Raw genomic sequence first — 27,579 nt, 5'->3', positions numbered from 1 at the left:
AGATTTGGGATATTGTCAGGCAGAAGGGTAACTTGACGTTTCCTGAATAGTGTCAAGGTGTAGATCAGAAATGCAGGGAGAGCATACTGTGTCTGGCTCAAGCAGGGTTTCGTTGATGTTGCTGTTTTATGGGTTATTAAAGAGTGACCACATACGTCCTGCAGTTTTCTTGAGACAGTGCACAGCGGGGCAACTGGGAGATTGTGATGTGGCCTTGGAGAAGGAGGATGCTTAGTCCGCTGTCGGACAGCAGGGGAAGGCTATTGGGGGCACTGTCGGTGTCACTGCCCCCAGGCTGAGTTCCCGCTCAGAGCATTGACCCTAAGTGCGTGGTTGCAGAACTGAAATCTAGGGATTAGTCTTGCGCAGACAGATTGGCGTACCTACACCCCCTGTGCTGTTGACGTGGGGAGGAAACGAAGGCTCTGTTACTCTGAGTGCGTCGTGCACTGTGCAGGGATGGTAGGGTATGTGCTGTATTGGCGTGTGTTCATCCTGGTGAGGTCTGCAGTGGGAGGGCCGTATGCCTGTGGGCAGGGGTCAGGGAGGGACTCTCATGTGTGGGATAAGATTTTTCCCACTGCCGTTCAGTCACCTGGGGGAGAAGTTTCCAGCCTAGAGTCTGATGTGTGGAAGGTAGGACTTTGGCTCCACTCTGTGGCCTCCAAATCTGGGGGTCTTAATAATTTGCATTCACTGGTGGAGTTTGGATGGGAAAGGAGTGGGGGTTATTTGTGTTTGTCCTTTTTTAAAAAAAAATTTTTTTAATGTTTGTTAATTTTTGAGAGAGAGAGAGCAGGGGAAGGGCAGAGAGAGAGAGGGAGACACAGAATCCGAAGCAGGTTCCAGGCTCCGAGCTGTCAGCACAGAGCCCGACGCAGGGCTCGAACTCATGAGCCATGAGATCATGACCTGAGCCGAAGTCAGACACTTAACCGACTGAGCCACCCAGGTGCCCCTGTCCTTTTTTTTTTTTTTTAAAGTATGTACTTTTATTTGTTAAAAACAATTGGAGGAATATATTAACGACCATGAATGACCACTTTAATTCTATTGTCATACAACCAAAATGCTCACATATTCATTGATTATTAATTAAAAAATAACCTTGACTTGGGAATATAATTTTGGTAATTGATCTATCTCCGTGTGTGTGGATTTGCATCTTCCCTCTCCTAACTGGGGCCAGCTGATCACTGAACGTGTCAGATAAGGAAGGGAGGTGGCCGAGTTTCTTCTGTCTTTTCTGCACCTTCCAGGAAGGGAAATTTGGGATGAGGACAGCAACAGGAGAGGAGAGGTCTGCCTTGACTGTAGCGAGCGGGCCCCGGTGCTCTCTGCTTCGGCAGGTGTTTGAAGCTGGCTGCTTCTGTTGTGGACACTTGGATGGATTTCTCTGAGGCGCCGTGTCCCCTTTGCCCCCGGTCCCTTGGCCTGTCTTGGCAGCAGTTCCCTCCAGATGTGTGTTCACAACCCCGTCTTGCTAATACTGCTCCTTCTTCGGCTCTTGGACAGCTGGGCACCCTCCAGGCTTCTTCCTGTTGATGTCTATCCTCCCCCCTTGGCGGCCATCTTGGTAGGTTCCTGAGACAGCGCCATGCTGCCTGTGTCGCACGCGGCCCGCGTCTGGCTCACCTGAAACCGTCTTGCCAACTTCGCTAAATGAACTCTCGAAGCTCAGTGAGCCAGTGCGCAACAGCTACTCTCCCTACACAGGTGCTGCGACCAGTCTCTCTGCCCTTCAATTTCTCAGGTACGGATCAGCCACCAACCAACGGCCGGAGGTACAGATTGAACTCTGTAAGTGCTGTCCCTAACCTTTCTCCCCCTTGATTTGGGGTTAGCAGATTGAAGGCCTCATCCCTTCTCTTTCTTGGTGGGGCAGAGTGAAAGGTAGGATCATTACACAGATTTCTCAACGCTTCAGAAATCTTTCCACTCTATAATCCTCCACTGATCTTTCTGTCTCCAAGCGCCAGACCCTTTTAAAAATTTATCTGTCTGCGTATCTATTTAAATTCCAGTTAGCTACCATATAGTTGTATTAGTTTAGAGGTACAGTATAGGGACTCAGCAATTCTGTATATTACTTAGTGCTCATCATGGTAAGTGTGTTCTTAATCGCCTTGACTTATTTCCCCCAACCCCCATCCACCTCTGGTGGTCACCTCTATAGTTAAGAGTCTGGGTTTGGGTTTGTTTCTTAAATGGTATTTGTCTTTCTCTGACTGACTTATTTCACTTAACATCATACCCTCTAGATCCATCCCTGCTGTTCCAAATGGGAAAAATCTCATTCTTTTCGATGGATGAGTACTATTCCAGTGTGTGTGTGTGTGTGTGTGTGCGTACCAAATCTTCTTTATCTGTTCATCCCTCAATGGACACTTGGGCTGCTTCCATAATTTGGCTTTTGTAAATACTGCAGTAAACAAAGGGGTGCATATGTACCTTTTCAAATTAGTATTAGTATTTTCATTTCTTTGGGTAAATACCCAGCATGGAATTACCAGATACTATGGTAGTTCTATTTTACATTTTTTACAATTTTTTGAGGAGCCTTCACACTGTTTTCCACAGCGGCTGCACCAGTTTGCATTCCCACCAACAGTGCACAAGTGTTCCTTTTTCTCCACATTCTTGCCAACACTTGTTGTTTCCTGTGTTGTTGATTTTAGACATTCTGAAAGGTGTGAGGTGGTATCTATTGTGGTTTTGATTTGCATTTCCCTGATGATGAGCGATGTTGAACGTCTTGCCACGTGTCCGTTGGCCATCTGGATGTCTTCTATGAAGAAATGTCTGTTCGTGTCTTCTGCCCATTTTTAACTGGATTATTTGGGTTTTATTGGTGTTGTGTTGTGTAAGTTTTTATATGTTTTGGATGTTCACCCTTTAATTGATGTGTCATTTGCAAATATCTTCTGTCCAGACCCTTTTTATATCTCGACATATGCAAGGAGTTTAACAATTGTGAAGGACACTAACACAAAGTCTGCCCTCATGGTTCTTATAGGGGAGGGATATGGAACAAAATATTCAAAGGGTGGGAGCAGCATGTGTAAAAATGCTGGAGTAGGAAATGAAAAGAGGCTTTTATGCTTGGAGAACAATAGAGAAAAGAGAAAACAGAACAGGCCAGTATTGAAGAAGGAGGTAGATCTGTAGGCCAGGATTCAGAATCTGGTTCTCAGACTTTTGAATTTCAGACACTTGTAAAATTTCACAAGAAGCATATTTGGAATTGATATAGGTTGTCAATTTTTTATTTCATTAAATAAGGACAAAAACAACAACGAGCAAACAGAACACAGCTATGGTCTACCATCACAGCCTTTTCAAAGAAGAATTACAATCAGGGTCTTTTCATTTTAGCATCTAAAAGCAGGGCATACTCTTAGATTTAAAAAACCTGCCTTTTGGGGCGCCTGGGTGGCTCAGTCGGTTAAGGCGGCAACTTCGGCTCAGGTCACGATCTCGCGGTCCATGAGTTCGAGCCCCGTGTCGGGCTCTGTGCTGACAGCTCAGAGCCTAGAGCCTGTTTCAGATTCTGTGTCTCCCTCTCTCTCTGACCCTCCCTTGTTCATGCTCTGTCTCTCCCTGTCTCAAAAATAAATAAAAAAACGTTAAAAAAAAAACACCTGCCTTTAAATTGAATTCACCTAGCTTTCTGAAAATCTACTGTTTATCTCTTATTTGTCTCACTTCACTTTGGACTAATATAAACTATCGCAGGTATTAACAGCTCAGCGATGGGCAATAGGGAAGCAGAAATTGAGAAGTAAACATAGTCATGGACTCAGAACTTGAGATTCTAAGATCCCTAAAGGAAGCAATATGCAGAAAAGTGACTTTATCTGAGCCATATTTTTCATCCAGGCATTCACTGATTCTTAAGCAATGAGAGGTAGAAAAGCCAAGCAGAAGGCAGTTACAAAGAGGCTGAGACGGTAAGCAGATTTATTGACAGTCTCATGGTCCTGGGACATAAAAATTGGGGTTCAAAGCCCTGGTAGACACCTCAGTGATAAGCTGGTATCCCTGAAGAACTGTACCCTAAAAGTAAGGGGAAAAACCAGTTCTAATTAGACTAGATGTTGCTAAGACTAAAACTTAGTCTTGAATGAGCTCAACCCCAATTTGACTGATAAAATTTGTCACTATTCCACCTGCCTCCAAGAAGCTTTAAAAAAGACCCTAAAATACCCTGGAGATTATACGGATTTTCATAGATCATGCCCATAATGTAATAAAATTACCAGTCTTACCATGAGACAGGATCAAGATGAAAAACAGAATAGAAACAGGTACCGGAGCTGTTGGATCTATGTGCTGAAAAACACGACAAAACAAAAACCCTGTAATAAATGTGTTTGGTACGAATAGATGACAAAATACAGGATCTTACCAGAGAACTGGGATCCATGAAATAGCATCAAATGGAAATTTGAGAACAGAAGCATATGACAACTAAAATTGTGAACTTAACCGCAGATTAGAAATAACAGAAAAGAGGGGCGCCTGGGTGGCTCAGTCGGTTGAGCGTCCGACTTCGGCTCAGGTCACGATCTCGTGGTCCGGGAGTTCGAGCCCCGCGTCGGGCTCTGGGCTGATGGCTCAGAGCCTGGAGCCTGCTTCCGATTCTGTGTCTCCCTCTCTCTCTGCCCCTCCCCCGTTCATGCTCTGTCTCTCTCTGTCTCAAAAATAAATAAACATTAAAAAAATAAAAATAAAAAAAAAGAAATAACAGAAAAGAGTATAAAACTATGCTGGCTAAATTATAGAGGGGGGAAAACACAGAAAATAGAATAAAGGATATATGGTATAAGGTAAAAAAGTCCAAAGTATGTGTAATTGGAGTCCTAAAGGAAAAGAAATGGGCGTAGAGTACAAATACGACTTGAAGAGTTAGTAGCCGAGAATTTCCCAGAACTACTGAAAAAAGTTACTGCTCTGTAGGGATCAAGCCACAAATTGATGCAGCCCTGAAAACCCCAAATAGAATAAATACACATAAATCCATTATAGTAGAAGAAAGTCTTAAAATAAGTCAGAGAGAAAACATGCATTATCTTCAAAGGAGCAAAAATCAGGTGACTGTAAATTGTCATCAGAAGATAATGAAATGACCTGCTTAACGTCTTGAAAGAAAATAACTATTAGAGTAGAATTCCCCATGAAGGAAAAGAGCCTTCAAGTGTGAAGGTGAAATAAGGTATTTTCAGGCAAACAAAAACTTTAGAATTCTTCGCTACTTGAACTGTGCTAAAGGGAGTTCTTCAGGTAGAAGGAAGGTGACCCCGTCTGGAGAGTGGAAACTCAGGAGGAAATGGACAATTGAGAACAGAAATATAAATGAATACAAACCATTTAAAGTAATAACAGTATGTTTTGTGGGGGTTTAAGTATATGTAGAATAAAAAAAAACCCAGGGAAACCATAACATGAAATTTGGGAAGGGGGTAAATGGAGTTAAAGTATTCTAATGTTTTTGAATTGCCTAGGAAGTCATAAAAGTGACTAACATTTGACATTTCAAAGTCACGGGTGCATCTTGTAATTTCTAGGGTTACCATTAAAAGCCTAATAAAAAATTCTATAGCTACCAACCAGCTGTCATAGAAATAGAATAATGGTAAAATATTTGGTTGATTCCAAATAACTCAAGAAAGAAAACTCAGGGAGAGAAGATGGAATACAGAGCAAGTGTTACAAATAGAAAACAAACAGCAAGGTGGTAGATGTGAACCCCTGAATATATCAGGGTTTATATTAGATGTAAAAGGACTAAGTCCAGTTAAAAGATAAAGGCTGTTAGAGGTAAAACACCAATATCATATGCTGTTTACTAGAGACAAACATGAAGTGTAAGGACACCCAACGACTGTAAATAAAAGCACAGGAAGAAGCCATAACATGACACTAATTAAAAGAAAATTGGTAAAGCTGTACGGGTATCAGACAAAGTAGAAACTAAGGAGAAGAAGCATTATCAGAAATAAATCTTTTGGAATAGTTAGCTCAAGCCATCTTTGTAGGGAAGTGTATAGCCCAGAATATACATATCAGAATATACATATCAGGGTTGGCTGAAAACAATCAATGGTCTAAGCTTCCATTTAAACAATAAGAACAAATCTGGGGTGCCTGGGTGGCCCAGTCGGTTAAGCGTCTGACTTCGGCTCAGGTCATGATCTCGCGGTTCGTGAGTTTGAGCCCCGCGTCGGGCTCTGTGCTGATGGCTCCTGGACGTCCAGGCTGACGGAGCCTGGAGCCTGCTTCGGATTCTGTGTCTCCCTCTCTCTCTCTCTGCCCTTCCCCTGCTCACTCTCTCTCTCTCAAAAACAAACATTAAAAAATTTAAACAAGCAAATTAAAAAAAATAAGGATATATGTATATGCGCGCGTGTGTGTTTTATTTCTGAGTCCCTCTACTCCAAATAACAGGGATCTGGATTTTTGGTCAGAATGTGATCAAGTCCCTAGTTAATTCAGTTCTGGATCTCCATGGAAAAATGCCCTTCTGTCTGGGTAAGAATCACTGTTCTAGATGTACTGCATCTTTGGGTCAGTATCTCCATACTGAAAGATCAACAGGAAGTGTGGTTGGACGGCATTCATGGGAAGGAATACTGCCTTTCTGCTAAATGAATTTCTTTTCTATGATTTTTGTGGCTTGCTTTTATTTGGAGATAGTATTCGTGGTACCTATACTTTATGTAACCTTTCCAGAGTACCCTAGCCCGTGTAGGCACTGAGATATCACAGGGACCTCCATCTAGTGGGATCTTAGGTGTCTTTTGCTAGTTACCCCCATCCTGTTATTTGCAAGGAATTCTGGCTACATCGTCCACTTTAATTTAGTGGGTAAAGGTAGGTTCTCACTTAGCCTCACTTTTATGTACAGTGAATGGTATATTTGTGCACCCCCTTTAAATTGTTAATTTTTTTAATGTTTATTTTTGAGAGAGAGAGAGAGATAGAGCATGAGTGGTGGAGGAACCAGAGAGAGAGGGAGACACAGAAGCTAAAGCAGGCTCTAGGCTCTGAGCTGTCAGCACAGAGCCCAACGTGGGGCTCGAACTCATGAACCATGAGACCATCATCTGAGTTGAAGTCGGATGCTTAACCGACTGAGCCGCCCAGGCACCCCCACCCCCTTTAATTCAGACTTGCTTACATTATATCTTGAAGTTCCTGGTTTGTGTATAGCCTCTGTGAATTTCCACGTATAATATAGAGATGTCCACTTATGAATGTACTAAGGCGGTCATTTCACTAGGCATTTGTAAGGAAAGGAATTCAATATATGTGCTCAGATTACTATTTCTATTTAAAATCTTTCTCTTTTTTTCTTATGTTTTTGCCTGAAATTTAACCTCTGGTAATTTGGAAATTATATACATATATATGTATATTATATATATATATATAATATATATATAATAAATATATATATATTTTGCTGCCGATGAAATTGAAGATGTTTGAAAGCCATATTTTAATAATTACTTTATAGCTACCAGTGCCAATGCCAACAATAAAATAGTTTTTTTTCTGATTTCTCCCTGTACAGATGATGAATATTTTATGCTTTTCCTCTTCACTTCCACCTCTTGGGTTTTGTTGTTATTATTTGAGATTTTACATTTCAGTGTATTGGCACCAGTATTTTGCTTTATATCTTTTCTTTTATAATCATATTTCAGACCTTTGTTGAAACTTAATTGTGTGTGCGTGCGTACATTATTTCAGTGCTAATTATCTGTCTTTGTAGTTTCTTCATTTTGAATCATCACTTTGTTGGCAGGGATGTGTTTTGAGCAGTGCTTCTGGAATTTTAATGTGCATATGAATCACCTAGGGATCTTGTTAAAATATAAACTTTGATTCAGTAGGTCTGGAGTGGGGCCCAAGAGCTTTCATTTCTAACAAATTCCCAGGCGATGTCAATGCTGCTTGTCCATAGACCACACTTCAAGCAACAGGGCTTTATAGCCTTTTTAATTTCGGGACAAAGCTGTGGGTCTTATACTTTATGAGTCCTTATGTATCTGAAAATGTCTTTTTCCTGCTTTCACACATAAACAGTGAATGGCTTATTTGGGTATAAAATACCCAAGACACAAATTTCCCTTCTCAAGGCCCAGAGTTCTTTTTCCATAATGTTTGGTGTCCGTGTTGCTGCTCATAGACCCCTCAGGCCAGCTTGGTTGTTTTTGTTGTTGTTGGTCTTTGTAGATAACCTATTTGTTCTGTTTGGCAGCCTAGAAAAGACTTAGGGTTTTTTTTTTTTTTTTTTTCCTTCATAAAGTCAAGAATTTTATAAGATTGTGTCTAGCTCTCACTCTTTTGAAATTCATTTCTCCTTGGCACATAATAGCTACTTGTGCAGATTTTCATCCTTATTTATTGGAGGAAAATTTTTCTTCTATTATATCATTCACTGTTGGTTCTTGCCCCTTTGTCCTGGCCTTCATGACCATCAGTTGTTTCTGTCTGTGTTCCACTTTTATTGCGTTCTCACCAATCACTTTCATTGCTTTTTTCTTTAAAAAAATTTTTTAATGTTTATTTTTGAGAGAGAGAGAGAAGAAGACAGAGACAGAGACAGAGAGACAGAGCATGAGCAGGGGAAGGGCAGAGAGAGGGGGAGACACAGAATCTGAAGCAGGCTCCAGGCTCTGAGCTGTCAGCACAGAGCCCGACGTGGGGCTCAAACTCATGAACCATGAGACCGTGACCTGAGCCAAAGTTGGTCGCTTAACTAAGCCACGCAGGTGCCCCACTTTTTTCTTTTTCTGTATATTTGAGAGCGATTTTTCAAGATCCTTGCCACTTGAATTTGTGTGTGTGTGTGTGTGTGTGTGTGTGTGTGTGTGTGTGTGTGTGAGAGAGAGAGAGAGAGACAGAGACAGAGAGAGAGACACAGAGAGAGAGAGAGAGAGAGACAGAGATCTGTTGACTTCTAATGAAGTTTTAAAATGCTCCTGTGGCATATTTCTTACCTTACATTCTTTCCTTCACATTAAACCTGGTCCTTTTGTGTATCAATTGCCTTAATCACTTGCGTCACATCAGGCAGACTTTTGTCTTTTTTTTAAGTATGATATCTGGCTAGTTCATACTTAGTGTTCAGGGTCATCCTCATTTAGGAAGTCTATCTTGATGCCTTGCTGTAGCTTTGATGTTTGTCTTTCGTGCCTTTTAAATTGTTGGCAAAAAGGATTCCTTTTAGGGAAGGGTCAAACACTTCCCCACTCCAATGCCTAACGTAGTATCTGACGTAATATTGGGACCCAAACAGTGTTAACTGAATGGGTGGGTGAACGTGAGCTCACTATCAACTTTTTTTTTTTTTTTGGTCAATGCTCCTTCTTTCTGACTAAAGCATCTTTTTCTCCTTTTCCTGGTTGACACATAGCCGACCTTGAAAACGCCTTTGCATCCTCGTTTCTCCCGTTAAGCATTTGTTGGCAATCTCTCCCCTTTCCTGGGTTATGTGCACCTCTTCTGTGCTTCCTTGGGATCTTGTGAGTGTTTTTATGAGAGTGTTTCTTCCACCGTGTTGTTTTATTTTTCTGTTCTCCACAGTCGAGACTAAACTGAAGTGGTGTGGATTGTTTCTTTCAGCCCTTTACTTTACGTTTCGTGTTACTGTTGACATATATTGGAAATTTAGTAAACTTTATTTTACAAATAAATAACTGAATTAATAAATCCCAGGGCTGATTTAGAAAAAAAGCCTGTTTGACTATAGCGCAGGTCTGTGGGATGGGGAAGCGTGGTTCATTTGGTGAAGAATATTGACAGCTGTGTTGGGGAATATGGACTTTTTACAGTGAGATTTGTAAAAAAGCTTTTACATGTTTATTTTTTCAGAGATGTACAGGAATATAGTTTAAACAGCCAAATAGCTCCTCTAGGCTTGAGGTGAAAAGCAACAATCTCCTGATCCCCTTCCTGCCGTTGTTTGATTCCCCAGGGGCGACTGATTATTTTTATATTTATTCTCAATTCCTAACGCTTCTTTTGCAACTTCTTGATTGTTCAGTTGTGGGCATTATCTCTTAGATTCTTATTTCAGAAGATGCGGAATTTAGCAATCTTTCACATTTCTTGTTCCCGGACTGTGCATGTACGTACGTTCGCATGCACACACACACGTGCAAATACTCTCTTTTAGTTCCTTGTCTCAGTGTCGTGTGCAGCTTTGGCTAGACCACTGTTCAGGGTTTAAATTATTACAACTTATGGGGGCACCTGGGTGGCTCAGTCGGTTGAGCGTCTGACTTCGGCTCAGGTCATGATCTCACAGTTCATGGGTTCAAGCTCTGCAACAGGCTCAGAACTGACAGCTCAGAGCCTGGAGCCTGCTTCGGATTCTGTGTGTGTGTGTGTGTGTGTGTGTGTGTGTGTGTGTCTGTCTCTGCCCCTCCCCTGCTCACACTCTCTCTGTCTCTCAAAAGAAAAAAAAAAACCAAAATAATGCTAAATAAAATAAATTATTACAACTATGATCTTTCTACTACTCACAGCTGAGTGATGTAAAATAGTATGACTATTTTTCCTTTCCAGAGTGTATTTTTCTTTTCTCTAGAATCCAAAATTGGCTCATTTGTTTTCTTAGTTTTGTACATTTTTATCACTAATTAAAAAAAATAGTTATTCGGATTTTCACTCATTTTTCTAATTTTCATTCTCCTTCATCTTCTTTCTCATGGATTTCCCTCCTGGAGAGTTCCTAACAGCTTTTTAAGCTGAGCTAGTTGCTCTATAGCTAGGAGCTCAGGGTGTCCTGCGTTTCATCGTACTGTCATCCCGGGAACGCCATCTACCTCTCTCCTGGGTTAGATCTCCTGTTCCCCAGTCACTTCTCTCTCTTTTTCTCTCTCTTTTTTCCCCCTTAACTTTCTCCTTCTTTTTAATTAGTACATTTTTCAGGAGCTCCCTGGATATTTGAAAATGTCTTTATTTTACTCTCAAAGTTGAAGGATGATTTTCCAGAAATAGGATTATATAAAAATTATTTTCCCTTAGAAACTCAAAGGCATTGCTTCACCGTCTTCCAATACACAGTGGTGATATTGTGACATCCGAAGGCATTCTGATTTCCTATTCTTTTTTCCTCCTCTCTGGATGTGTAGAGAAGCATTTGTCTCCTAGTTCTCTGAAATGTTATCATGCTGTATCTTGATGTGGGTCTGTTTTGGTCCGTTGTATGTACTCACCATGGATTCTTTCACTATGAAAATTTATTCCTTTCAGTCTTGAATTATTTCTTTGATGATTTCTCCTCTTCATTTTTTTCTGTTCTCTTTTGTTGAAACTCCTATTATTCAGATATTAGATTTTTTATTTTCTTCTCTTTGTGCATTTGCCCTATTTTCTGGGAAATTTACCTAAACTTATTTTCCAGCTTGACAAGCATTCTAAATGTATATGTGTGTGTGTGTGTGTGTGTGTGTGTGTGTGTGTGTGTGTGTGTAGATATCTACACACACACACACACACACACACATACATATGTATATATATATTCTAGAATATTCTATATATTATATATAGAATATATATTCTATATTATATATTTATATATATATGTATATATGTATACACACACACATATTCTCTCTCTGTTCTCTTTTTCTGAGATATTTTTTGTTCCTCGAGTTAAAAAGAATATAGCATTCTGTCCCTGATTTCCAGATGCAATATATTTTCTTTTATTTCTGAGTATATAAATAGGCTTTTTGAGGACAAAGTTTTCTTCTCACATAGCCTTAGTTCCTTCCAAATCACAGTTTTCTATTTCATGTATGTCATTGTGGTTCATGTTAGAGACTTTTGTAAGATTTCCGGTGATCCTTATTTGTTCATATTTAAGAAAAATAATTGTGAGCTTGATTGTAGGGGGTGTGGCTAATCTATCTTATTACCTAATGATGCTCTAGGTGTTTTATTTTGGGCTGGTCTGTCTTGTCAGATAAGGATATTTTTTTTAAATGTTTATTATTTTGAGAGAGAGAGAGAGAGAGACAATGAATCCCAAGCTGTTAGCACAGAGCCTGATATGGGGCTTGATCTCATGAATAATGAGATCGTGACCTGAGCCAAAACCAAGAGTTGGACCCTTAACTGACTGAGCCACCCAGATGCCCCCAGACAGGGATCTCTTGATTCCAATAGTCTGGAAGCCAGTGGAGCTGAAAACTATGGTCTTAGCACTAAATAGATGAATTTTTAAATTTAATCCTTGTTTTCAGTATGGTTACCTTTGCCCTTAATTGAACCCAGTTATCTCTCAGTCTGGAAAACTTTTTGTTTTACTGCCTTTAGATAATAACATGCAGCATTTTGCCAAAGTAAGGAAGGAGAGCTGGGAGTCTAACTGCTCCTTGGGCAGACTTTCAACGAGTTTTACTGTTTTTGGCCCCAACTTTATCCCACTTCCAGAAATATCTGGTGTGCCTTTTCTGGAGCCTTTTGTGAATTCTGCAGAGCAAATTGAATTGCTTTTAAAAATTCCCCACTGCTGTCTTTGGATTTTCTTTCTTCAGTCTGTGAAATCCAAACATATCCTTAATATGAAGGAATATGTAGCTCCATAGCTATTATGGAAATTGAATTCATAATGTAAAAACTGTGTACCCCCAAACAGTCTCCAGGCCAAGATTGTTTCACTGATGAATTCTACCAAGTGTTTAAGAGGAATTTACACCAATTCCACACATTTTTTTCCAGAAAACAGAAGAGGAGAGAATACCTCCCAATTCATTTTATGAATATAGTATCACTCTGATATCAAAACCAGGTAAAGACGATACAAAAAAATAAAGCTACAGGCCAATATTCCACATAAATATAGGTGTAAAAATTATTAACAAAATACTATCAAATAATATTTAGAAATGTATAAAAAGAATTATACACTATGACCAAGTGGGGTTAATTTCAGGGATGTATGGCTGGTTCAGTATTTGAAAGTCAGTCATTGTAACCAACTTAGTTATCAAGCTAATGAGGAAACATTCAAGGTGCCTAGGTCGTTCAGTCGGTTAAGCATCTGACTTTGGCTCAGGTCATGATCTCATGGTTCATGGGTTTGAGCCCCACGTCAGGCTCTGTGCTGACAGCTCAGAGTCTGGAGCCTGCTTCAGATTCTGTTTCCCTCACTCTCTCTACCCCTCCCCTGCTCTCTCTCTCTTTCTCTCTCTCTCAAAAATAAATGAAGGTTAAAATTTTTTTTAAAAAAGAAGAAAAACTTCATAGAATCATATCAGTTGATGCAGAAAAAGTATTTGATAAAAGTCGACACCAGTTCATGATAAGGAACTCTCAGAAAAATAGGAATGGAGGGAGCTTCCTCAACTTGATAAAAAAGTATCTAAAAATTTATACTTAATACTGTATATTATGATTGATGGTAAAAGACTCTCTAAGATCAAGAATAAGGCAAGAGAGTCTATTTTCACCACTCTGGTTCAACCCAGTACAATAAGGGAAGAAAATAAAAGACGTATCAGTCCAAAAGAAGAAAATGAAACTGTTCTTATTTGTCTATGTAGAAAATCTCAAGGAATCTACAAAATAATTCCTAGAACTAAAAAAGTGAGTTTGTCAAGGTCAGAGGATGCCAAATAAACATACAAAAATCTATTTTATTTTTCTTGTTAGTGATGAGTACATAAAAAGTGAAATTAAAAATATAATACTATTTACAATCACTCAAAAAAAAGTTAAATGCTTAGTTGTAAATCTAACAGAATATGTACAGGACTTGTATGCTGAGCACTGCAGAGTTCTGAGGAAAGAAATCAAAGATCTAAACTAATGGAGAGGTTATGTTCATGGGCTGGAAGATTCAACATAGGAAAGATGTCAGTTCTCCCCAGATTGATTTACAGGTTTAACCTAATTTCTCCCAAAATTCTAGGAGCATTTTTTGTAGATTATTCTAAAATAATTATTCCAAAACAACATTATTCTAAAATTTATATGGGAAGGCATAGGCCCTGGAATAGCTAAAACAATTTTGGAGAAAAAAAAAGAAAATAGAATAGGAGGATTCAGTCCACCTGATGTAAAGTCTTCTTATATAGCTACTAATTAAAGCTGTGATATTGTCAGAGGGATAAACATATAGATCAGTGAGAGAAAATATTTGCAAACCACCTATCTGACAAAGGACTAGTAATCTAACTTAAGAAATCTTAAAAATCAATGATTAAAAAACCACACAATCCAATTAGAAAATGAACAAAGACATAAACAGATGTTTCACCAAAGAGGATGCATGTATAGCAAATAAGGACATGAAAAGATGCTTACCATCACTGTCTATTAGGGAAATGCAAATTAAAACCACAATGAGATATCATTACATACGTAGCTTGGCTAAAAAAAATAGTGACATCTTTAGATGCTGGCAAGGATACAGGGAAACCATATCACTGATACATTGGTGATGGGAAAGTAAAATGGTATAGTCACTGTGAAAAACAGTTTCTTTAAAAAGTAAACATACAACCCATCAGGAGTACTCCTGGGCATTTTTAGCAGAGAAGTGAATACTGTGTTCACACAAAAACTTGTACATGAATATTTATAGCAGCTTTACTCATCCAAAAAGAGGAAATAACTCAGATGCCCTTCAGTGAGTGAATAGTTAGAGCGGGTGCTTTCATACCATGGAATACTATGCAGCAATGAAAACACATGAGCCAGTGATACATGCGACAACCAGAGTGAATTAACACAGAAATTGCCGAGGTAAAAAAGCCATTCTCCAAATGTTGCAAACTATGTAGTGTTCTTAAAATAACAACAGTAACAACGACAAATAGAAATGGAGAACAGATTAGTAGTTGCCAGGTATTAAGGAGGAGGTAAACATGAGAAGAAAGAAAGTACTACAGTTATAAAAGACAACTTGAAGGATCCTTGTGGTGATACAAATGTTCTATATTTTGACTCTATAAATGTCGGTATCCTGATTATGTTATTGTTCTATACTTTTGCAAGATGTTAACATCGAGGGAAATAAGGTCAACTGTACGTGGGATCTCTTCATTATTTCTTACAAATGCATGTGATTTACACTTATTTTTAAATAAAAGATTTAATTTAGTTAGAAAAAACCTCCTAGAAATGCCAGGTAAAATAGAATATAAATCTTTTAAAAAAATAATAAAACTGAATGAAGAGTTATTCCATGTTCATGGATAGAAAGACTTAATAATGTGAAGACGTCAGTTCCTCCCAACCTGGTCTGTAGATTCAGTGCAATCCCAATCAGAATCCCAGCAAGTTATTTTGTAAGATATTGACAAACTGATTTTATTTTTATTTTTTATTTTTTATTTTTTTCAACTTTTTTTTTTTTTTTTTTGTTTTTATTTATTTTTGGGACAGAGAGAGACAGAGCATGAACGGGGGAGGGGCAGAGAGAGAGGGAGACACAGAATCGGAAACAGGCTCCAGGCTCCGAGCCATCAGCCCAGAGCCCGACGCGGGGCTCGAACCCACGGACCGCGAGATCGTGACCTGGCTGAAGTCGGACGCTTAACCGACTGCGCCACCCAGGCGCCCCGACAAACTGATTTTAAAACGCATGTGGAGAGGCAGACCCAGAATAGCCAACAAAATGTTGAAGCCGAAGGACAGTGTTGGAGGATTGACACTATCTGATGTCTAGATTTACTATAAAGCTGCCATAATCAAGACAATATGGTATTGGTGAAAGAATATTAAATAGATCAGTGGAACAAGATAGAGAGCCCAGAAATAGATCCACATAAATATAGTTAAGTGATCTTTGACAAAGGAGCAAAGGCAGTACAATGGAGCAAAGATAGTCTCTTCAAAATGTGGTGTGAAACGACTGGACATTTTCATACAAAAAAACAAGAATTTAGATACATATTTGCATCATTCATAAAAGTTAACTCAGAATGGATCATCATATACATAAATATAACACAGAACTATATTCTAGAAGATAGCATAGGAGAATATAAGGATGACCGTCAGTATGGCAATGACAATGACTTTTTAGATACGCTACCATAGGCACTTCACTGAAATTAAAACATTCTGCTCTGCAAAAGACAATGCCAAGAGAATGAGAAGGGAAACCTCAGACTGGGAGAAAATATTTACAAAAGACACACCTGATAAAGAAATATACAAAGATCTGTAAAAAGCTTTTCTTCAACGATAAGAAAATGGACAACCTAATTGAAAAATGGGCCAAATTCCTTAACAGGCACTGCACCAAAGAAGATATACAGATGGCAAATAAACATATGGAAAAATAACCACCCATCGTATGTCATCAGAGAAATGCAAATTAAACAACAGCGAATCACCGCTACACATCTATTAGGTGGCTAAAATCTGAAACACTGACAGCACCACACGCTGGCGAGGATGTGGGACAACAGGAACAACACGCTGGCTGGTGGGAATGCAAAATGGTGCAGCCACCTTTGAAGGTGGTTTAGCAGTTTCTTGCAAAACTAGACATACTTTTACCACCCTAGCCAGCAGTTGCACTCCTTGGTATTTACCGAAAGAGTTGAAATCTGATAGCTACTCAAAAACCTGCACACGGATGTCTGTAGCGGCTTTATTCATAATTACCAAAACGTGGAAGCAACCAAAATGCTCTTCAGGAGAGGAATGGATAAACAAGCTGTGGTCCATCCAGACAATGGAATGTTATTTATTGCTAAAAAGAAATGGGCTATTAAGCCATGGAAAGACACGTAGGAACCTTAAATGCATACTCCTAAGTGCAAGCAGCCAATCTGGAAGGCTTCATACTGTGGTTCTAACTGTATGACATTGTGGAAAAGGCAAAACTATGGAGACTGTGGTTGTCAGGTGTTGGGGGTGGGGAAGGGATGGATTGGCAAGGCACAGAGGATTTTTATGGCAGTGAAAATGTTCTCTGTGATGCCATAATGATGGATACATGTTGATATGCTTATGTTCAAACCTAAACCTACTGGATAAACCTCAAGAATTAACCATAACATAACCTATGGACTTCGGGTGATTATAATGTGTCAGTGTAGATTCATCAGTTGTAAAGAAGGTACCACTCTGGTTGGGGATGTTGATAATCGGGAAGCTATGCTTATGTAGGGGCAGAGAGATGAGTATGGGAGCTCTCTGAACCTTCCCCTCAATTCGCTGTGAACCTAAAACTGCTTTAAAAAATAAAGCCTTCTCACCAACAGCGCTTGAAGTTTCCTTTTTCTCCACATCCTCGTCAACACTTGTTGCTACTTGTATTTTTATTTCAGCCATCCTGACAGGTGTAGAGTGATATCTCATTGTGGTTTTAATTTGCATTCCCTTCATGATTAGTCGTGTTGAGCATCTATTCAATGTGGCAGCCGTCTGTGTGTCTTCTCTGGAAAAATGTCTATTCAGGTCCTCTGCCAATTTTTAATTGGATTATTTCTTTTTTTGGTGTTGAGTTGTGTAAGCTCTTTATATATTTTTGGAATAAACCTCTTCTTGGGTATATCATTTGCAAATATGTTCTCTTATTAAATAGATACGCTTTTTGTTTTTTGTTGATGGTTTCCTTTGCAAAAGCTTTTTATTTTTTTGCAGTCCCAGTAGTTTAGTTTTGCTTTTGTTTCTCTTTCCAGAGGAGACATATCTAGAAAAATATTTCTTTTTTTTTCTTTAATTTTTTTTTCAACGTTTTTTTATTTATTTTTGGGACAGAGAGAGACAGAGCATGAACGGGGGAGGGGCAGAGAGACAGGGAGACACAGAATCGGAAACAGGCTCCAGGCTCCGAGCCATCAGCCCAGAGCCTGACGCGGGGCTCGAACTCACGGACCGCGAGATCGTGACCTGGCTGAAGTCGGACGCTTAACCGACTGCGCCACCCAGGCGCCCCTAGAAAAATATTTCTATGGCTGATGTGGAATGCTAACTGTGCAGTTACTGTAGAAAACAGTGTGGATGTTCCTCAAAAAAATTAAAAATAGAATTACCATATGATCCAGTAATTCCATACTGGGTGATTTACCCAAAGAAAAGGAAAACACTAAAAATACTCCTCTGTTTGTTTCAGCATTACTTATAATAGCTAAGATATGGAAGCCACCCAAGTGTCCGTCTATAGATGAATGGCTAAAAAAGATGCGGTACATATAAAAATAGAATAGTACTCAACCATAAAAAAGAATGAAATCTTGCCATTTTCAACAACATGGATGGAGCAGGAGGGTATAATGCTAAGTGAAATATGTCCATCAGAGAAAGACAAATAGCATAATATTTCATTCATGTGTGGAATTTAAGAAACATAACAGACAGAGGAAAAAGACAAAACAAAACAAAACAAAACAAAACAGACTCTTAAGTACAGAGGACAAATTGGTGGTTGCCAGAAGTGAGGAGAGTGGGGGATGGGTAAAATAGATAATGTGCTCCTCCTGGTAAGCATTGAGTAATGTATAGAATTGTTGAATCGCTCTATTGTATACCCAAAACGAATATAATGTTGTATGTCAATCGTACTTGGATTTAAAAAAAAAACCATAACATTAAAAGTTTTAATGAAAAAGTGAAGGTGAACCTACAAGAAATAAAGGAAATCAACAGAACCAAAAAAAACATAGAGGTAACTGAATGCCAGACCAGTCAGTGCATACCTGATTCTATGCCTACGTGGAAAATGGAGAGGGGGTCTGTTGGTCTCCAGAACTCAGGCTGTTGAGTTTTAATTCCTTCATTTTCACAAGAGATCAGGTCTTGAGTGTATATGAGGCACAGTGTAGGAACTCCAACCATAATATAAAGGCAGGACTTTTGAAGTCCATATGTTTCCTAAAAAGATGGACTAGGACCCCCCCAGCCCTGAAAAAAAAAGGGGGAGCCATATGCCAGCATAGAGAATTTTAGATTCTTGGTTTCAACACTGAATTAAAAAAAGTTTCCACTTCGGAACAGTAGACCTGTTCTTCCAAGAGTTTGAGGTACGTGTATATTGATTTACATATATCGGGTATATTGAATTAATGAATATATCCCATATTATTGTGGAAGCTTTGAGGTGAGAAATTAATGTGAAAAGTGGTCTTGTAACCCTTGATAGTATGAAGCTACTAGCGGTAGTAAAAGATATGGAGGGACAGACCACCGAGGCAGACCATATGGGATTCCTATTCTTATCAGTAGATCCCTTATTTAAGATTAGCTTGCAATCCTAAAATACATAATACAAAAGGAAATATTTGCCATGAGTAAGCACCATCAAGCACAGCATTGATGATGTAAGAGAAAAATTACAGTTATCTAAATCCATGCAACTTTTTTAATAACCGAGAAGAAAAATTTAGCCAAGTAGAAATAGAGGTGTGCTCTTTTGGTCTATGGTAGATATACTCCTTCCGAATAAAATGTTACTGTACTTTCTCTGATATTAGGTATAAAATAAGGATGCTTGGCTGTCATTGTTTATATTTGTTATTGTATTTGGGGTCCTAGTCAGTGTAATAAGGCAAGAAAAAGAAATACAAAGTATTGGAAATACTTATTAGTATGAGAATTAGAAAGGAAGAAATAAAGTTCTCATGATTCAGAGACTACCTGATTGTCTAAGAGAACATCTAAGAATATCTCCACATTAAAAAAATAGGACTAATAAGGGTCCCATTACTGGAAACAAGATTAATGTACACATAACAACTGTATTCTTGTACACTAGCAAACACCAAGAAAGCAAAATTTCAAAAAGATGCCATTTATACTACTAACAAAATATAAGGTACCTTGTAAAATATTCAGTAGATGTACAAGACCTTTTTGAAAAAGTTAAAATCTCATCTAAATAAATGGTGAGATGTAATATGTTCATAAATAGAAAGTCACATCATAAAAATGCCAACTTTCCCCCTAAAATTAATCTTTAAATTAAGTGTAATACCAATTCTAAGAATCAAACGGAGGGGCGCCTGGGTGGCTCAGTCAGTTGGGCGTCTGACTTCAGCCCAGGTCATGATCTCGTGGTTCGTGGGTTCAAGCTCCGCATCGGGCTCTGTGCTGACAACTCGGAGCCTGGAGCCTGCTTCGGATTCTGTGTCTACCTCTCTCTCTGACTCTCTTCTGTTTGCGCTCTGTTTCTCAAAAATGAATAAATGTTTAAAAAATTAAAAAAAAAAAAGAATCAAATGGAAATGCGAAGGTAGTGAAAACAGTTTTTCAAACAACAGAATGAGCAACTTGCCCCGATACTAAAATTTAAAATATTTAACTACAGTAGTAGCCGAGGCACAAGTAATAGCAAAATGTAATGAAATATAGCAAAATGGAGATGCAAGAAACAAAAACACGCATATATGGAAGTTTGCTATATATTAGAGGTGGCATTAAAAATTTGTGGAGAAAGGGTGGATATTCAATATATGGGGATCACCTATGATTATTGATATACAAAGGGAAAATATTAGAAAATGTCAATGCACATAAAAAATACATTCTAGGTTTGTTAGAGTCTACGTATGAAAAGCAAAACTTGAAAACATTTAGAAGAAAATACCAGAGAATGTCTTTATGATCTCTGGGTAGTGAATGATTCCTTAATTAAGATACAAAGAGTTTAAGTTACAAAGGAAAATATTGATAAATTCAAGCACACCACACAAGCACTTCTGTATCATAAAAATGTACTATAAGCCAAAAGAAAAGCCTAGAGTACGAGGCTCTTGACAGTGAATATAGCCAATAAGGGACTAGTGTCTGAAATATTTAAATAACTTCTACTTAACAGTAAACCGAAACCAAAGCTGTAGAAAAATGAAGAAAGGGTGTGAATGGGAAATTCTGCATCGTCAAAAACAAATGACAAAATTAACCTCATTACCAAAAAGATGCAAAAGAATACAAAGTGAGATATTTTATGTTCTTCGTATTGGGAAAAACTTTATAAGTTTTTAAATGCCAAATATTGGGGTGCCTAGGTGGCTTTAATTGATTAAGCATCTGATTCTTGAGTTTGGCTCAGGTCATGATCTCATGGTTTGTGAGTTCAAGCCCTGCATTGGACTCTGTGCTGACAGTGTGGAGCCTGCTTGGGATTCTGTCTCCCTCTCTTCTTGTCCCTCCCCTGCTTGCTCTCTCTCTCAAAATAAATTAAGATAAAATAAAATAAAATGCCGAATATTGACCTAGGTTTGTAAAAGCTAGAACCTTTTTGTGCTACAAACTGGGGTGAAAATTAGTATTCTCACTTTATTTTTTTTTTAACGTTTATTTATTTTTGAGACAGAGAGAGACAGAGCATGAATGGGGGAGGGGCAGAGAGACAGGGAGACACAGAATCGGAAGCAGGCTCCAGGCTCTGAGCCATCAGCACAGAGCCTAACGCGGGGCTCGAACTCACGAACCGCGAGATCATGACCTGAGCCGAAGTCGGACGCTTAACCGACTGAGCCACCCAGGTGCCCCATAGTATTCTCACTTTAAAGAGCAGTTTGTCAATATCTAGTAGCAGTGAAGCTATAAATGCCCACAACAGGGCGGTCCCACGCAGGTATATATCCCAGAGAAATACATGCAGATATGCCTAAGGTGGTTGTGTGAGATTGCTTATTGCAGAATCTTCAAAAACTTTAGGAAAATTGGTCAATAGAAAATAAAAAGAATTGATAAATTAATGGTGGTGTATTTATACATTGGGTTACTATGGAACCATAAAAACAAATAAATTAGAGTTGCATCTATCCACGTGGATATTTTCAAGAACATAGTGTCTATACAAATTTTAAAAATCAAGCTGTGGAAGATTATACACACTGTGATACCATTTACTTAGTTGTCTCTGCAGAGGGAGGCAGGGAAATAGGATTGAGGAGGATTGGCAGAGAGCATCCCCCATATTTGTAATGATAGATTTCTCAAAAATAAATCCAAAGAGAGGCACCTGGGTGGCTCAGTCAGCCGAGCGTCTGACTCTTGATCTCAGGGTTGTAAATTCAAGTCCCTCGTTGGGCTCCACACTGGGCATGAAGCCTACTTTAAACTAAGATAGGTAGATAGATAGATAGATAGATAGATAGATAGATAGATAGATGATAGGTAGATGCCTACTATAGATAGATTAGATAGATAGATAAGATGGATGGATGATAGATACCTACTATAGATAGATTAGATAGATAGATAGATAGATAGATAAGTGATAAATAAATCTGAAGAACACCTTAAGAAATGATGAAGCTTGCTGGTGTATGTATGAGTTTGTATCATTCTTTTATTGTGGACTTAAAACATTTCATAATAAAATACTTTTAAGAACACAAAACAATTCAACCCTAAATATTGCTACTATGTTTTGAGTGCCCATCTCCAAAGTAGTACTTGCTTATTTTTTTTCATTTTCTTAAGGATTTTAATGTTTGGTTTTTTTTTTTTGTTTTTTTTTTTTTAGTTTATTTATGCACAAATCTTAATCTGTATTCTGAAACTTGCTCTTAGGCCTGAGAATCTCCACATTTGTTTATTCCCTGAGCTCATCTAATTTGAAAATAATAGGTCAGGCTAGAAAAGATCCTAATCAAATATTAAAAAAATTAAATGGGGGGGTGCCTGGGTGACTCAGTTGGTTAAGCACCCAACTCTTGATTTTGGCTCAGGTCATGATCTCAGAGTTTGTGGGTTCAAGCCCCATGTCGGGCTCTGTACTGATGGCACAGAGCCTGCTTCTCTCTCTGTCTGCCCCTCCCTCCCTCTTAAAACAACAACAACAAACAAACTTTAGAAAAACATAAAAAAAATTAAATGAGAGAATTAAATATAAGATAAATGCATGGCAATATATGTCCTGTTCCAGCTTGGTTCCTGGTATGGGGCCAGGCCGACGGCACACCCACTCACTCCGTGTCTTCCATAAGAACTGGGGACAGCAACGTTATTTCTCTGCATAAAAATTAAATTTGCAGCGGATTTGTTACTAGTTCACTCATCCCTGCTCCCCGTCTTTCAGGCAGCATCAAACTAATCACTCGTGACCCACTCACATATTAAGAACTTTTACTGTCGTTTTGAAAGTACTCCGAGGTGATTGAGAAGGAAACCTCCTTCCCTTGGAAAGCTTATCAGGTCTCTTTATCCTAGAACAGCCTTAGAGAGTTGTTAAGTCTTCATGAATATTGAGCTCTGTGGTCAGTTTTTCTTGGAAAAGGAATATGGAGGTGGTTACATACAAAATCAAACAAAAAGCCATCCCAAAGCTTTTGAAAGCATTTCAGTGCCCTCTGTTGTTATCGGGGCACTTATTGAAATTCATGATTTAGGGAAGGGGATGAATGTGACTCTTTTGCTCATTTATTTTTTGTGGATAATTTTTTTTTCAGACTTTGATTATATTTAAATACACAGTCATTTCTTTTGCACTGCAAAGCGTGCCCCAGCCAGAATGTCTGTCTTGCAGAAATTTGTAACTTGATATTCTAGTCAACTGCCAGCCATGGGGAACACAGATTTAAGTTAACTACTATTTAAAAAATTAATATATTTTTATTCTTCAGACGCATGTTTCTCAGTCTTTAAGACACTAGTGTTTGAGTCGATATATCATCAAATGAATGTAATAAATTATCCTGCTATAAACTCCGGGGAAATTTTATTAATGTTTTTAATGTATCCTCATGTGGAATCAACATATGTTTTTTATATATTCATAAATTTATGGCTTCAAAAATCTCCAATTTCAGGGTGTTATGAATGTTGTAATGGATAGAAAATACATAATTGTGAAATGATGTTCTTGAATTTTCATATACTCCTGATAACCATTAGCTCTTGCATATAATAATTAGAATGAAATTAAAAACTTGGAAGCAATATTTCTGTAGCTCAGTTGCTGCAGGCCAAAGGAATTATTTCCAGAATAAGCTGGCAGGTTCCTGCTTGGGGAATTAGGACTCCAGTGTCCTTAACTTTAAAATAACTTGCATTTCATTTTATGCCTGTTTCATAAAGTGGTGATTCATTTTCATGCTAAATTGTAACTAAAGCCACATCAATAGAGACCAGTCAGCGAGTTTACTGTGTGCTAGGTAGAACATTAAAAATGTTGGCCAGATGGTTGGGTTAAAAAAAAAAATATATATATATATATATGTATATATATATATATATGTTATATATATACATATATACATATATATATAAAACTACTGATGTGTTAGGGGAATTGAGAGATAGTGTCCCTGCATCTTTATCTTTATACCCACATCCTGGTACATAGTACTTCCTGGTAAGAAGTTGCTGGAGAAGGATGAATCCAGAATGGTCCTTTATATTTTGAGAATTCATGCGGTAAAATGCTCTTTCCATACCATTTTGCTGCTGTTGTGGTGGGATTTGTAATGGAGATACACTGATGTTTCACATGTAGATTTTCAGGCTCACCAATTGGGGTACAAGTTCATGCCTCCTGGATGCTAGGCTTATAATCGGGACCGTGGGGTGTGGACCATGACTATATGGGCCACACAGCAGACCTGAGACACAATCATCAGCTGTTTTCACCTCATAGGCTCTTTCCTTTTAGTTTTAAACTTCTTCTAAAAGTAATTTTGTTTTTCATTTAAATGGCTGAAGTCAAGCAGTTGGGAAAAATGCATCTGGGATAATTTTTTTGAAGTTCCAAAACGCTTTTAGAGAAAACTCCATGCTTCCTAAGTTTTGACATTTTTTGTATATCAGTATTTAGATCAATTCAGATACTCTCTTAAAATGTATCTTTGCCATTTTCCTGCTCTCTGGAAATGAGAATTAAAAGCTTTTTAGGGTTCCAAGTCAGCATGGTTCAAAAGTTTTGGTTATCACTTCCCTAATCTATTAGCTGCTTTCCTCATTCGGGGCCTTTCCAAAATAAACAGAGTACTTTAAATTACCCTTTCACTTTTTCTGTAATTTATTTTCTTCTTTTTTTCCACACATAAAAAGCACAATGAAATAAGTTATGTAAGTACATGACCTTGTCCACTGGCATAGCTGTTGTCTCCCAGGAGAATGGCGTCACTTCCCCTCGACCAAGAGAGAGCCTTCTCCACCCTAATACTGTTTTCCCGCCAGCCTCCCAGTGTGGTGCTTCTTGAATATTTAAAGTTTGATGTAGCCTCACTGAAGGTTTAATAAATTTCAGAGCCATATACCTATGACAAGACACACAAAAAAAGGATATAGGAAGTGTTACAAAATACCAAGACTGGATCAGCCTTTTACAGTAACATCTGGGAAGATGTTCTCATCCCAAAGTCATGAGAATTACATTAAAAAGGGGCAACTAATCGGATACCTTGTCTGCCTTCAAGTTCAGAAATTTAACTATCATGTAGATAATGCTTTTGGAGGCAGCTATGATGCTTTTATTTTTTCACCCCCAGACTTCCTCCCATACGCCTTCTCACTTCCATTAGGGGTACATTCTGCAAATGCAACAGAAAGGAACGTGAATATGATATGAGACATAAGTGGGGAAGGGGCAGTTTGAGAAGGATGGCAAAGGAAGGAAAAGTGAAAAGCGGGATCAAAAATCAGGAGACATAATAAAATACAAAATAATCACTACGTGAAAAGCAAATGAGTCAGGGGGAGGGTGGATTTGTAAAACCTCATAAAATTGTACACCGCCCCCCCCAAAGTAAATTTCACTGTAAGTAAATTTAAAAACTACAGGGGGAGAAGGAGGCAGCATAAATAACCATGAAAGGTAATGTTTGTACTACAATATGGATATACTTAATGCTGAGTTGTATACCTAAAAATGGTTAAGACGTAAATTTGTGTTATGTGGACTTTACCACAGTTAAGAAAATTTTAAATTCAAAACTATAAAAAGTGTAATGTCTGCATAATGGACTTTTATGTAGTTATTAAAAGAATTTCTTCAAAGAATTTGTAGTAAAGTGGGAGGAATGTTTGCTATCTTAGATCAAAACTAATCCAAAGTTGAATTAGTAGTATGCTTTCACATCTGTCAGTAAATCATGCAGAAATACTGGATGATTGGATGCCAAAATATGGAGAGTGTAAATCTTGGTGATGGGATTTGGAAAGATCGATTATCCTCCTTTATACTTCTTGGCATGTTATTAGTGTTCACTTACTCTTTTTGTAATCAATAAAAATAGAATCGTCAGCGTGTGCCATGAATTGGATATTGCTGAAACAGATTGTGAATCATTTCGTATAGGCTCTTATTTAAGCCATACCAGCAAAAAATCAGATCCACTTGGTAAAGATTTCTCTTCTTCTAGGGCTAAATATTTTAAAACAATTGAAATAGTATCAGTTGACTTTTAACACAAGGTGATGAGTGAAGCCTGTGGTTGGCTTTCTTTGCTGCAAATCTGCCATTGAACTGACCAGGAATACCAAAGGTAAAAACACGTAATTGAAAAATTGGGAGAGGTGCCATTAGTGGATCGGATAACTTTAAGGAGTTAATATAAACTATAGACCAGCGAGCTCTGACTGGGGAAAGTTCCTGCCACAGGGAACTCCAAACATCCAAGGAAAAATCTGCTCAGAGAATGAGTGGCAAAGTTCTAGAACCAGTGGCTGGAGGGGAGGATATGGTACGCGGTGATCCTTTCTAGAGGATTCTCAAACCTGTATGTGACTTCAGACCCTACGGTACTGGTTTCCCGACAAAGCCCCCCGGACCCTATTTCGTAGTATCCATTTAGTAAGGCCAGTAGTCGAAATCAGAAGTGGAGGCATCGCCTCAAGCAGATTTCTCACCGAGATCACCGTATTGATTGGAGAAGGAGGTCACGGAATGCGCGGCTGACTGAGGTTGCTTCAGTGAGTGAGGGGCATGGTGCCCAAATGCTTCTACCCGTAGTTCCCCTTCTTTTTCACAGAAAAAAACCCCAGAAGTATGCACACCCGTTTATTTCAGTGGTCATATGGATCCCAGAGTAAAAACTGCACATAAGTAATAACATGACATTAATTCAGCTCAAGAATTCACTCTCTTTAAAGTGACACTTTCATGAGACTTTTTTGCCCTCCTGATTTCTGAAAGTTATTTGTTAGAATTTAAACTTTGAATCTCTGAGGTGACACGAACAATAAAAGTTTTATCGGTATCACCTTGTATTTATTGTTCTTCCTTCCTTCCTTCCTCCCTCCCCTCCCTCCCTCCCTCCCTCTCTTCCTTCCTTCTCCGTCCTTCTTTTCTTTTCTTTTTCTTTTTTCTTTCCTTTCCTTTCCTTTTCTCTTCTTTTCTTTCCTTTTCTTTCCTTTTCTCTTTTTCTCCCTTCCCTTCCCTTCCCTTCCCTTCCCTTTTTTCTTTTGTGCTGCTTGCCACTTCTATGAAATCATTTCTTTGTCCCCTTTTTTCCTCTAGGAATTGCGAAGGGCAGAATATTCGATACAAGACGTGCAGCAACCATGTAAGTTCTATAACAAAAATATATAATCCAATAAAATAAGTTCATGTTTTAAGTTAGAATATTATAATGCGTACTATAAAGCTAATGGCTTCTTGGTACCCTTTGTGGAAAATTTAAGTATTTTTTAATTGACAACAGA

General features: G+C 38.4%; 1 protein-coding gene across 1 annotated transcript in view; it reads left to right on the top strand.

Moving 5' to 3' along the window:
- Positions 1-27,579, top strand: part of ADAMTSL3 (ADAMTS like 3) — a 355,200-nt gene that overhangs the window by 107,812 nt on the left and 219,809 nt on the right. The window contains exon 5 of the mRNA XM_060617520.3: positions 27,395-27,440. Coding sequence (XP_060473503.3) covers positions 27,395-27,440 — 46 coding nt within the window. The remainder of the gene's footprint in view (positions 1-27,394; positions 27,441-27,579) is intronic.

The sequence above is a fragment of the Panthera onca genome, chromosome B3 (assembly GCF_046562875.1).
Source record: "Panthera onca isolate mPanOnc1 chromosome B3, mPanOnc1 haplotype 2, whole genome shotgun sequence".
Classification (NCBI taxonomy): Eukaryota; Metazoa; Chordata; class Mammalia; order Carnivora; family Felidae; genus Panthera; species Panthera onca.
The sequence above is the reverse complement of the archived record's forward strand: the minus strand, read 5'-3'. Positions and strand labels throughout refer to the sequence as shown.